This window comes from Sceloporus occidentalis, unplaced genomic scaffold, assembly GCF_023333645.1.
Source record: "Sceloporus occidentalis isolate IW3139 unplaced genomic scaffold, rSceOcc1.0.p SCAF_117, whole genome shotgun sequence".
NCBI classification, from domain to species: domain Eukaryota; kingdom Metazoa; phylum Chordata; class Lepidosauria; order Squamata; family Phrynosomatidae; genus Sceloporus; species Sceloporus occidentalis.
Window position 1 is genome coordinate 2,357,496 of NW_028317097.1, and position 14,032 is coordinate 2,371,527.

General features: G+C 38.1%; 1 protein-coding gene across 1 annotated transcript in view; it reads left to right on the plus strand.

Moving 5' to 3' along the window:
* LOC149282405 (receptor tyrosine-protein kinase erbB-4-like) overlaps positions 1-14,032 on the plus strand; it is a 174,723-nt gene that overhangs the window by 23,573 nt on the left and 137,118 nt on the right. The window contains exon 3 of the mRNA XM_089498277.1: positions 7,066-7,252. Within this exon, the coding sequence (XP_089354403.1) occupies positions 7,066-7,252 (187 nt within the window). The remainder of the gene's footprint in view (positions 1-7,065; positions 7,253-14,032) is intronic.

A 14,032-nucleotide genomic window follows, 5' to 3' on the forward strand; every position in this document is an offset into this window, starting at 1 on the left:
AGCTCCCGTGAGGGGCCTTGTGTCTTCATGTTTTCAGCTCTTCAATCCATTAAAATCTGCATTGTCCTGCTCTCAGGGTTCCTCGAGAGGAAAAGAGGAAAAACTTGAAAAAGCCCCTTAAAAATGAAATAAAGCCAAGCAAGGTTTGTTTTTCCTAGATAGACAATAAGCACCAGCTTTTAGCAAAAGACTAAACAACACAGGTTCCTAATAACACCAGAAACCCTTTTCAATGGCTGTGGTAACTAAGGGTAATTTACAATTTAGTAAACTACTTGTCATCCGATGTGTAATCCAGATGCCTAATGGCCATCCAACACTCAACAAAGTGGTTAAATAAATCCAGAGGGGGTGAACTAAAAGTAGACTTTCAAATGAAAAAATACAGTAAAAAATGTGAGCTATGTGAAATTTGATGTAAAGGTCAATTATCAAGAACAGTTTAACGTGTGTGTTTATTATAATCAAGGAAGAAAATATAAACTAGGCAAAGCTGACAATAAAAAATAGCTAAATACCTACAACCTACAGATTTGTAAGAGGTTTGTAGTACTTTTCCTGTAGGCTGGGGGAGACACTTAACTGACTTTATTTAGTGAGCACTTTATGTCCATACCTGGGAACTTCTGGGCTCCAGCTTGCCAGAGCCTTCCCTTGCGGGACGCCGCCAGCACTGCCCACTAACGTCGGGGGCGTTCCCGCTGACGTCATCAGGAAACACCCCCATTTAAAGGAAAATGGGTTGGGAGCGGGGTGTTTCAAGGCCCCACTACCGCGACCTGGAGGATTTGGGTCTCGACCTGGAGAACCGGAGAAGCAGTGCTCACCCGGCAATCTCTGGGTTAGGTGCAAAGAGTATACAATTGAACACACCTTAAAGTAAACCTTTTTATTTCACCTACACCGATAGTGGTGGCCCTGCACTGACAAACCTCCGAAACCTCCTAATAGCTATTTATGTTATTGAGTAAGAGATTTCAATGAACGTATTGACACTGTTTAATTATGAACTTCAGTTGTTTTATTCATACACTGTTGTGTCTTTTTAGGACTGTAGAACACTCTGGCACAAAAAAACATTTTGAACCTCTAGATAAATGAGCCATTGGGGCAGGAGAGAGAAGGGGAAGATGGATTTGGGTCCTAATGAGAACGATCTCTGATCTCCCCAACTTGCCCTACCACCTGCCCCGTAGTGGGGCATAGTTATCGGTCACTTTGCAGTGCTGTTAGATAAATGGGAAGGCTTTTACGGTTACACAGGTCTGACCTTTGTTACTTCTGCTCCCCAGTTTGTGCCTTTCATATTAACTTGTCAGCTAGAAATTAGCAAGGTATGGTGCTCATAAAGCCAGCTATAGCAATGTATTTAACAAAATGGGGGGATCAGTACAGTTAATATTTGGAAGCTCAGTTAAAAAACCCCAGGTATATGCTTTGCAACAGCTCTTCTTGGTGGCTGATATTGGAGACGGTAAAGGGTTAAGAGCCCGAGAATATTAAAAAGGACACTGTGTTCTGCTCCACATCAGAAGAAAACTCCCACAGCCCAAACTATGCTCAGTCTCTCCCATTGTGACCATGTGCCTGCAAACACAGGGCAGCTGTCACGTCGTGGAAGGAAGACGTGGCCATGTTAGAATGCAAAACACATACCCAGTCAGTCTTCAAACTCCCACCTCGACCGGCACAAGGTTTAATGTTATCTGTGTGCTGCTCCAGTAGCCACAGTAAGGATCCTTAAGTGACCTGTTGTGAAATTTGCTTTCTATAAAGTGCTAGTAGATTGTTCATTCGGAGTTGGAGTCTGTGAGAAAAGCAAGCATACCTTACGCGTTAAACCAGTAAAATCATACATACCTACTTTAAAAAAAAATAGTTTCATGCAGCTCTTATTTTGAATATCTCAATCAACATATTATTCTCTCTAACCTGCAACAGTTTTTTTTGTTTTGGCCGTTTTGTAAGTTCCATATAGGTTTGAAGTATTCCTTAAAAAATGTGAAAACAGAAAAAGGTGTAAAGTTACTTAAGCTTTTGAGACCCAAGATGTCTCTTCTTCAGAATCAGTTGCCATTCAAAAAGTACTTAGTACCCCTGAATATTTTAAGGTTCCAGCTCCTGTATCTGAGTCACAGTTGCTGTTTTCCTTGTTTCTCAAATGGATAATCCCCCATGATTATGGGAAGGCTTTTCTTATGATAAGTCTATTGTGCTGTGATAGCTAATAGTATGTGCTCTGATGAAGCCACCATTGTTTGTTTATGATTACTGTTCCTAGTTAGGTTGCAAGGTTCTATCATATATGATCACAGAGTGCCCACTGTGTACAGTACCTGTCCTGTCAGCACAGTGTACTGCCTCACAGCTATTCATTCACCATAGTGGGACATTATCAGCTTCCTCCATCCCCGGCAGTGCTGACGCTGAAAGAACAATCTTTTACTGTGAGAGACGTGGACGGATATGCTCTTGGAGATGGCTATGGGCTGCATACTCCATCATAAGACGCCCTCTACATGGTGGATACGTTGATTAGAGAGAAGGATTTGTCTTGTCACAATGTTTTATTAGTTTGTTTGGCCACCTAGAAAACACATTTTACTTTGTACATCACTTCTCATCCCTCTCGTTTTTTTGGAGTTTTTTGCATCCCTTTCTCTGCTGTTTATTATCCCTTCTTCACCCGTGTTCCACATTCCTCTCTAACGTTTTATTTTCGATAGTTTTCATGCATTACTGTATATGTCTCTGCGTTGTTTTTATAGGCTTACCTTTTTAACTACTCGTTTCCTTTTTTTGTTAATTGAAACATTTTTTCCTTGTACTTTCATAGCTCCGAACCTTGTTTTTCTTATTCTTTCCTCTCTCACCTTTTCCAGTTTTACAGATCTCTAATCCCTCCTGTCTAGTCCACAATCTAATCTTCAATCCATTTCACCTCTCCCCCTGCTCCCGCACACTTGTTTTTGTTACCTTCTCCCCCTTTCTCTCTGTTTGCTAATATATTGCCCAGATGAGGATTCAGAGAACCTGCATGCTCACATCACATAAATTCTGCTGATTAGCTGCATGTCATGATTTCAAATCCCATCTGTCGGAGATTTTTTGGACAGTTCCTTTTTAGGCTAAATCACCTGCTGCTTTCAAGAGCTGCTTCTTTCAAGGAAGAAGCCGGTACATAACATTTCACATGCTGCACCACCACTAAGCGAGTAGGCTGATTCAGAAATTATTTCTAAAGACAACATATTTTAAAATCTTCAACTGATACACCTATAACACCTTACAGCCCAACAGTCTTAGTTTGCCAAAAGACATTCCCGATTAATGGGCACTGTTCCACGTAGCTACCCCACTGTAAAGAAAAAAAAAAAACTGTCTGGGCCTTGGTTGCCTTCTCTCCCTAATACGGTTGGCAACAAACATATAAACATAATATAAATGAGAGGTTTTGGTTATATGGATTGGCCAAAGCATAATTAAGCTCACCCGCCACGTCAAGGCATACTCTCAATAGGGTGAGAACCTACTCTCACCACCTACATAGTGGGCACACAAAGCAGTTTATACTGCTACCAAAACCTTATTAATGTGTTGGAGGAGGGGCAAGTAAACCTCCTCCAAATATACCTCTGGACAGCAAGCTGCAACCAGACAACCTCAGTCTGCCTATTTGTCTTGAGACTTAGGGACAAAGCTTGGGAGTGACCAGGCGGCCAAGAACACACTTACATGAACCCTGTGACTTCTGTAACCCATTGCGGTACCATGCATGACCAAAGGCAGTTACCACTGTCTTCATAACCAAAGGTAGTTGCTTACTTATTTTAGGCTTAATTACATCACTGGACATCCCGATTGAACCTCTTGGGTTTTTTTAATTTACATTATAACAAGCTAGACCATATCATTCAACAGAGCGAAATTAAGAAAAGCAAGACACTGCCAAAGTAATGCAATTATTGAAATTTAATTAAAAGAAGTCCAGATGGTAATGTTGATTTAGAGGACCATTGTACCAGTATTGTAATGTGTCCTGATTGAAAATATACTTGGGTTTCTTGGTTTACGTATGATTAAGTTCATGACCGCTGTTATATATATGTGAATACTAAATCATTTTGCTTAGGCCCACTAAAAGCTTAGTGCCGACTCTAGTGATAAATCGTTTTCAGTATAATAGCTCATAGTTCTATTTTACAGGGAAAAAATTTAAAAATGTAACTTATTTAGAGAAGTGACATGGTGGATGATAACGTTTCATGTAGCCATATTAATGAATATATAAATAGGTCATATAAGTAAATGCTTAAAATGTCTTACTTTAAACACCCCTTCTATTTTACCTATTGAATCGTGATCTTCAATAAAAATAAATTTGTAATCATGGAAAAAATAATAAAAAAAAGAGTAAAATATATATATATATATATATCTCAAACATGTAATAACGGATAAATAAATATTGTTATATCCTGCCCAGGGGAAGATAGAGTAGGTCCACGTAAGGAAGGAATAAAGATAAAATAAAAAAACTGATGCCTGGGTTATAAAAAATCTAGACTTTAATAAGAGTATAAAAAAGAGTGAGTTGGTTGTTTGAAAAGAAGAACAGTTTTGTCATCACTGCTAGGAGTTTGTGTTTAGGAGGGACAGACCTTCTTTTGGATTCGAAGCCCTCCATTCATCTTTCCTGCGCTGATGCTCTTTATTTTGAGGAGCTCAGAATGTTTGCTGGTTATAGGTATATCACAGCGTCCTACAGCCCTAAAAGTCACTATGATGATTGTATAACCAGCATATAAACCAGTGTATGAATTAAATTGTGCAACTAAAATTTGCACAAATACATCTTATAAATCTTCTTCTTCAAAATAAAACAATGCTGCTATAGAAAATACCCCAAAGCAAACACATGCAGAACCTATGTTTTTAATGCTTTCATTTAACTGTTTTAATATTACACAGATTGAATGGATTATTATGTATTTTGCTTGTATCTGAATGCACACATATTCGAAATGCGGGTGTTTTTCACCCACCGGCACAAAGAGCTAACAATTCACTCAGATAGAAATCACTGTAGGATTATACAGCGCCTCCTCTAATTGTCTTCGATCAACGTGTGGAGGTCGGAGCCTCATATTCTACCGTATAACGTAACATTTGGTCTCAGGTTGCGCAGATCTTTCATGGCATCCAGGTCAACACCAGAGCCTCCCTTCGCAGCTGGTGATCTCACCACAAGCAACGTATGCTTCATTCACGTTCAGACTGCGAGACCTGATGTTTATTTACATCTATCAATGAAAGCCTGCCGGGCTGCTCTCAGCATGCGACTACATTAAGCTTCAGCAGCATGAAATAAAAACTTAACATAAATATGATCAATCCAAACGACCAGCTCCCTGCGTATCGTCTGCGAGAGATAGATTGGGAAAACAGCCTCAAACAGCACGTTGAGAATGTGAGCCAGCTGTTGCCCTTGTGAAAATAGTGGCATAGAAGTCACTCACTTTTATGTTCCGTCTAGGCACTGTACTGACGTTTAAGAAGAATTTAGAAATCCTGTATTCGACCCAAATTATGATAACTCTTGCATCCCAAGATGCATTTCTCTGAGGACCATTGGCAGCAACCTCTGAATGCCCATTTGGGGGTCGCCATGTAGGCCATGTTTTGTAGGACACTTCTAATTGTCACATATTGCTGACCAGCATAGGTAAACTTCTGCTCCCTGCAGAAAACATGGCCGATGTGGTCACTCTAGCATGGGGAGGTTAGACAGGGTTTGATTTTCAACCCATTGAGAAATCGAGGTGACCGTTCACTCAAAGTGAACCTGCTTTTAAAACAGGGTTACCTTCGTCGCTATAATAAATCATATCCAATCCAGGAAAAGTTTAACGTTTTAGAACAGATTGGTTGCTCTTTCACAGGCAGTTTGATCATGAGAAGACCTACAGAATTTCAACAGAGAATTCTGATTGGTTAATCAGATGGCCAATAATTACAGTATCTCATACTACAAATGTTGATATGAAACAAACATGTCACCTATGAGAACTTCTCATTAATCTTTAGGGCATAAAATACTATATTATTAACGTTTATTAACGTATATTAACATTTTTGTAAAACTTTTTTGGAGCACAGAGAAAAGAATCATGTCCAACCCATAGCACAATACAGATTTACATAGAGCTATGTAACAAGTGACTTATATTGAACATATCTAAACAGTCAATACACAAGTATGTTAAAATATGACATCGATTTTTTATGTTGTGGTTATTAATATGAACTTCTCTTTGGTGGAAGGTTCCTGAGGAATAAGGTGTTTGGTGGGAACAAGAGATAATTGGATTGTTGAGATCAGGTCATAGAAGAAGAACGTACTTGGGCCATAAAACTGGGTTGGGGCAGGGGGTTGTACTTAAAAGAACTGTCTCAACATATATATTCCAAAGCAAGGAAACAATTAACAGTTAATTATATACCTCCCCTCAGTAGAGGTGACACAGGGGGAAGATGCCTTTCTTTTTCAATGACAGAAATAAAGTGAAAATTGTCCTTATCCCATTAGAAAGCATGATATACAAAGTGTAGATAATGCTGTTATTGACACATGAAATATATACACTACATTGACATATATCTCCAGCAGGATATGCGGACGGGTAGCATGGATATGGCAGATATATGAGATGTTTTTTCTTTGCTGTCTCTTTCAATTTAACCTTAGCTTTTCTAGATGTGTAGAGGCGTTTTTGTGAAAATTGACAAGGATATGAAATCAGTCCTCTGTAAAGAGTGTTCCCAATCTTTACAAAAGTTTGAACATGTTACTAAGGGTTAAGAAATGGGCACAGATGTTGGGTTTTAATGCAACAGCCAAGTAATTTATTAGCAATTCTTTATCATTTGTACTAAAGGGTTATTTGAAGAGAAATGTTTTAAATTAATATCAAATTTACAGCAAGGATATTGTTCTATGGTTTTAACATAAGCTTTAAATCTTGCTTAAAGAATGAAGTTTACCTGCTTTCTTCTACCTTTTAGTCTATCCGGGAGGTGACTGGCTATGTTCTTGTGGCCCTCAACCAGTTCGATTATCTTCCACTGGAGAACCTGCGAATCATCCGAGGTACAAAACTATATGAGGACCGCTACGCACTAGCCATTTTCCTGAACTATCGCAAAGGTGGCACCTACGGCTTGAGGGAACTAGGTCTAAGAAAACTGACGGGTGAGTGTTAACAATGCTGGTATCAAAGGGGTATTAGGGGAATGCCATTCTCCATGGAAAAGAAAAAATGTCGGTGCGCTAAGCTAGTCTCAGGCTCAAATAATACAAATGTATAATATGAGGCCTACCAAACAGTGTGAGCATGCTGCAAATACAGTGTGTTGGCTGTACAATGTATACAAAAAACAAAATACTGTCTGCGCTTCTCACCCTAATAAAGTTGGCAACAAATATATAAACATAATATAAATGAGAGGTTTTGGTTATATGAATTGGCCAAAGCATAATTAAGCTCACCCGCCACGTCAAGGCACACTCTCAATAGGGTGAGAACCTACTCTCACCTCCTACATAGTGGGCACACAAAGCAGTTTATACTGCTACCAAAACCAAATTAATGTGTTGGGGGAGGTGCAATTAAACCTCCTCCCATTTAACCCCTGGACAGCAAGCTGCAACCAGACTAATGAGGAGCCAACAACCTCAAATATGTGCAAACAGGGAAAAGAAAAAATGTTGGTGCGCTAAGCTAGTCTCAGGCTCAAATAATACAAATGTATAATATGAGGCCTACCAAACAGTGTGAGCATGCTGCAAATACAGTGTGTTGGCTGTACAATGTATACAAAAAACAAAATACTGTCTGCGCTTCTCACCCTAATAAAGTTGGCAACAAATATATAAACATAATAAAAATGAGAGGTTTTGGTTATATGAATTGGCCAAAGCATAATTAAGCTCACCCGCCACGGAGAATACAGGCGCCATATAAAAGTCTACGGAGGAAACGATTATTAGCATTGTCAGCTCTGTCCGGTGTTTGGGCATGGAAAATAACCCAAAATATTATTTTTATTATTATTATTATCTGAAGATAATGGGAGTATGTTGGAGTAAATTGCCAACAATGACAATGCTAACCTACGTTACTGTACATAGAACTGTATTTTTTTCCATGGGACTTTCCCTTTAACTGTAGTACCATTCTCTCATCACATTCAATGTTGCTACCAGGCAGCCAACTGTACAATTAATGGGCTCAATTCAGTGACCCGTCTAAAACTTAATAGGTGTTAATGGCGGTGGAAAATGCATGGCTGGCAATTAAACTCCTTGTCATAACTTACATATTCAGTTGCTGATTCTAGAATGTAACAGCAAAAAAAAAAAAAGCTACATTGAAAGCAGTAGAAAACCACTTTGAAGTGATTCAGTGGGGTGCACAGTATAATAGAATGGGTACAATTGTACATTCCAGACAGGAAAAAAATCATATAGGAATCTATATGAAGCCTAAAGAAATGTTAATAAAGTTTAAAGAAATGTTACTCTCAGTAGAAAGCTGAAACAAACACCCTGTACTAACACAAAGGGATAAAACAAGTATGCATGGGAACACTTTCAACATGAATACAGATTTTATATATACGGTATATTACTACACTATCTATACAGCGCTGATCATTATATTTTCCTTTGATTGATGAATCTTGCATATTTATTGATTGAAACTGTTATACTCTAATCGTATGACCCTATAAAAATTATGTAAATATGAGACTATATAGTAATACCTCTAATTTTTTCTTTAATCTCATTGAATGTGTAATTCCTTGATCTGATTAGACACCAATTTTTTTTTTTTTACGTGAAATCAGTGGATTCTGGGCTGTGATTAAGTGCTATCTCCGTTACACATTTACTTGGATCTGAACGCAATCACTTTGCGGATTTGCGCTTTGGAAGTTAAAAAGCTTGCTGATCTGTATGATTTTAGCAAGCAATCAGCATTTTCTTAAATAGACACATTTTTAGATTGAAGTTTCATGACACCTGCATGGCTGTTTGATGCGATATATGGCAATAGATCACTCAAGTGGGATCTAAATTGCCCTCATAAAAGTTAGAGATATTATCAACTATTGACAGCAGCTGCTGTTTTTCCCTCTGCCCTAAACTGAATATTTTGTGGGGGGGGTTTTTTGCATTTTTTGGGGTAAGGGTAATTTGATGGTTTAGAACGTGGTGAGAAATCGGGAAAAGGTCTCCTTTTCCCCAAAGTAATTGTGCCCTCGAGAAATAACACAGAGTTTGTAAATTCGAAGTAGTTTGCTAACAGGCAAACTTAAATTTTGTGAATGTAAATAAGGTAGGACTCCATGCCATTATCAGACGTTCATGGACCCAACTGATCATCAGCTATCTTTAGGGACGTCTCTTGAATTTCTTCAAATGAATAAAACCTAATAAACAAACGTTATAACCAGTTTAATTTAGACTTTCAATACATGGATGCATTTAAATGGCATTTCAATGGCAGTTCTTTTGCTTAGTATATGCCTAATTAAAAAAATGTATTATTTGTTAATATTTTTTTTAAAAAAACACAGCAATCATGCAGCCTGAAACTTTATGTGATTTTTGTCCCCTCTAGCAGACAGTAGGTCATGAGTCGGCTGAGAGAAAGCCGATGGACAATATAGATTTGTCCTTCAGTGGTAACATTGACTGATAGGTAGTTAAAAAACACCCGGAGATTGATATTTGATATTCAGAAAATTGACTTACACCTGAAGCGTTTCATCTAATAATGCTCAACGGAACTTACCATGAGATTTTACAGGCAGCACCCGATCACTGCAAAGGATTTTTACCGGATAACTGACTTTTAGACGCCGGATCATTTTTAACCCCTACTTGTCTTACAAATGTATTACTGCACTATATATATCATTTTTTTTTTTAAATGTCTGATTCAAGCTGTTTCTGTCTAGGGTTTGGAACTTATTCAGTAACTCTTTCTCAGCACACCTGTCCTCTAAAGAGGCATATTAAAAGGCTACTGCCTTATGGGGCAATTATATGGTAATTCTTGATGGGTTAAGTCGTCCTCGATTTTGTAAGAAAAATAACAATTCTTAAAAGCTACAAAGGCATGTGTAATGTTTTAGCATGTATGCTGAGGTCAGAAATGTATGTAGAATTATGATGAATGAACTTTAACTTCATTGTAAAAAAGTACAATAAGAAATTGATGGTTAGGTATGGTATGGATAAAAAACACATGATATTAATAATAATAATAATATACTTCTAAATACAATCTGATAAACAATGAGCACAGGCCAGAAAGGAGATGTTAGTGGAGTGGTGCATGCCGCCTTTCTAAACGAAACATTTTTTTCAATAAATGATCAGCTCAACAGACACACTCAATACATGTTTTCAAATGAGTTAACAAGCCATGTATAGGCAACATAATAAAATAGAGTCAAACTTTCTCAGAAGACAAATTTAAAATAAAATGGGTCCTTCTGGACTGTGATATATTAACCCTTAAATGAGTCAACCTGATGCTTGAAAACCATGATGCTATGATGAACAACCGCCTTTAGTCCCTCACATGTCCCTTACCAGTGTTCATTAGCTGTGTTGATCGTTGTATGTCACCCAGTGTACGCTGCTTCCATTCCTTGGTTTATGGATTTATACATGACTCCAGACCAGAGGTCACTTAGCCTTACCAGGGGTGTTTACTGACGGCTAATAGCCACGTGTATCATCAAACGCTAAGGTGTAGTGAATGTTCTTGAGTGCTCGTTGAACACAGCCTGTGATTGAGGTCAGTGATCAGTGGGATACGTCTTCACATTAAAATCATGAACAACCACCTCTTCTTTTTTCTAGCAATAACATTTGATGTTTTATAATTGATGGTTTAAAAAGAAAAAATACAAATTTCCCACGCACTTCCTATGAACGAACGTTAAATATATAACAAATTTTACACTTGCAAAAACTTCCATGGTTACAGCTTTTACATGATATTTGCAAAAATCCAATTTTCATAATATATATATATATATGTGTAATCTCCATATAGTTGGTGCATGAAATAGCAGACAACACTATTGTGTTGTGTGTGTTGCGACTCTGAGCTCAACACTTGAAGTATTATAAATGGCTCAAAAACAAGGGGATATTTCTGAGGTAAAGTATTATCTATAGGCACAGTTGGGTCAGCTGTTGTCTTGCTGCCCTTGTGCGGATAAGTTACGCATAATGTTGTATGTTTCAGTGTGTTTTGCGTTGTTGACGGTATGTCTGTGTGTCAGAAAGCAGCAATTCTGGGTGGTTGGGAAAGGATCAGAAACCCATCATAATTTCATGTTTTGATATATTGTGCCAATGAAATCCCCTATAAATTAAACCAGTGGGTGTGAAGTTTTGCCAGTTAAACTGGGGCCTTGAAGTTTTCCTGCGGATTATCTGCAAACCGAAGACCCCACAGGGGGTTTATCTCCCCGCTTCTGTGAAAAGGGATCCCAAAAGTCTGTATTTCTTACACTCCAAGCTCTGTGTCAGTTTGTTTACAGAGTATCATAGGCTATCAAGGGGCTCACAAATGAACGAAAATGTTCAACAGTAAATAGCATGTAAACCCTACAAATTTTATTGCATTTGGAATTTGAGGAATTTTGAGAAACAGGAAGTTTAAGGCAGCGGTTAAAGTAACCAAGAATACAAACTTGTAGTAAAGGCTGGAAACTTGTATTTTTATTTTGTAAGTCAACTCAGAAACACATACTTTAGAGATATTAAATCATTTTACATCCTCAAATAATAGCTGACCAGAGGATGAGCCTACTGGGATGGTCTCATTGTACCCCAAAAGGACTGGGATTGAGCAAAGGTACATTGTTAGCCATGCCATAGTCTGAACAGGTTTCTAAACTGTTAGACTAGAGAAGGCACCCAAGGAAAAGAGGAAGACAGGATCTCAAGCAAGAACACAATATATAGGTCGCACAATAAGTAACTGTCAGGGAAGACTGGACAGGCTTATATATTCCAATAATGAAGTCACGAAACTGGTTTAAATTGTGTGTCTGCTTGACCACAACATTGACATTTTAGAACTTTCTGTAATATCGGGAGTAGAATGATACGTACTATAGCGGCATCTCCCATGAGAGAAGTGCATTAATATGTAGCTGGATTTAGCGGGATCACTCACAGCACCCCGTAGTGGATTCCAGCCACGATAAATTCATTGATGTCTGATTTAAAACTTTACATTTTAATTTTGCGTTCTACAAAGAAGCATTTTTAATTTGATGTCGAACCGAATTTAGAATTTTTATTTGCAGGGATAAAATAGCATAAGTCCAAGATCGTACCTTACAATTTAAAATTATATAAGGTTTGCCTTCAACTTACATCTGGTGACTGTTGCAGGCATTTACTTTCAACACATATTCCTGTTCTTTATAGATATTGTACGGTGTTATATTAGATGACAATTTCACAGCCAAATAGAGGCCTCCCGATGAATCCAGCCTGTAATCAGCTATTGGAGACCTGTTTTTCTTGCTTGCTATGAAACAACAGCAAGATATGATCCAAAAATACACAATTCCCCAAATTTGGGGACCAGCATGATTCACATTGGGCTATTATTTTTTGCAGCTCCCGTTTTTTAGAGTTACAATAAATAACAGAACTTAATATATTTAGTTCCTAATGCTTCTTTGACAAAAGGAAAACAGTCGTAAATATATAATAGAATGATTCATTTTGTTAGTATTGTTGATGTATCCCCAGAATCCCAGAATTCAGAGATTTAACACTGTTCCGAGAACATTCTTCACAAAACCAAACAGCTGTAGGGGTTTCTGAGAAATGATCTAAAAACAGGATTTTTCTGAAATAAATCAGGACCGGGACTAGTAGCAGTCCTTCTTAATTGGTTAAAGGATATTGAGTGACTTGAGATGTGCTGTGAAGCCTTTGTGTGTTGGGGGATCGATAAACTAGGGAAGTATCTGAATTTTCATTAGTGTGAAAGAAAACATTATTCTTCAATTAGCTGCAATCTCCAGGACATGTACACTTGTGTCTGATGTTTTAATTGCGGATTAACGTTAGACTCTTATCATCCGGAATTTGGCAGGAAGCACAAAGAGAGGGAATAATGGTAAAACAAAAAAGCAATGCCGTGAGATAACCCTTTCTATGCTGTAGTTGCACATTTAACACTAGATATTAGAGAACTGTCTCAGCTCATTGACTTGGCTATATGTTATGAAGAACCAACCCAGTGATCTATTCCAGTAAAAAGGGCTGAGTTTGCCCTCCATAATGAATAGTTAATATGAGGAGATTTCTTGTACACTCCAGAGAGGTGAGCTTTGCACTTGCTTGCGGTTTTGGATGCTTTGCACACGGTGAACCGGCTCAGTTCACTAATTCATATAGATGTCCGTACTTGCGTTTGGAAGGATGCTGCAATGGTCCATACCCACTGCTCGGTTAGTCTTAATAAACAGGCCTAGACCAGCAGTCCATTGGGCATATGCCTCGTGTATCCTACGACAAGTCCAGGTCGTTTGATGATGGATAAATTTTTGTGCTAGAACTAGGTGGCATAAATTTAAAGGGACAGTTTACTGTCCATGACAGCACCACTAGAAAAGAATTGTTAAAAATAAATAAATAAATAAAGCACTTACACTGGATAGTAGCTGTATCTCTCCAGCTACAGCTGCCTTCTTTTTTCATGGTCATACGATTCTGCAGAAGAAACTTCTTGACTTTGACCATGCAGCTATCATATGCGTTAAATCGCATATCATGGCTGGAGCATCCCTTTAGTTTGTGGAGTGGAAGAATATTATACTTTACACAATGAGTAGCAGAAACCTTGTACCAGAATCCCAGTAGTTCAGGCAATCAGAGTAACGGAATTCACGAAAGCTTGGGATGTGCATAAAGCTACCC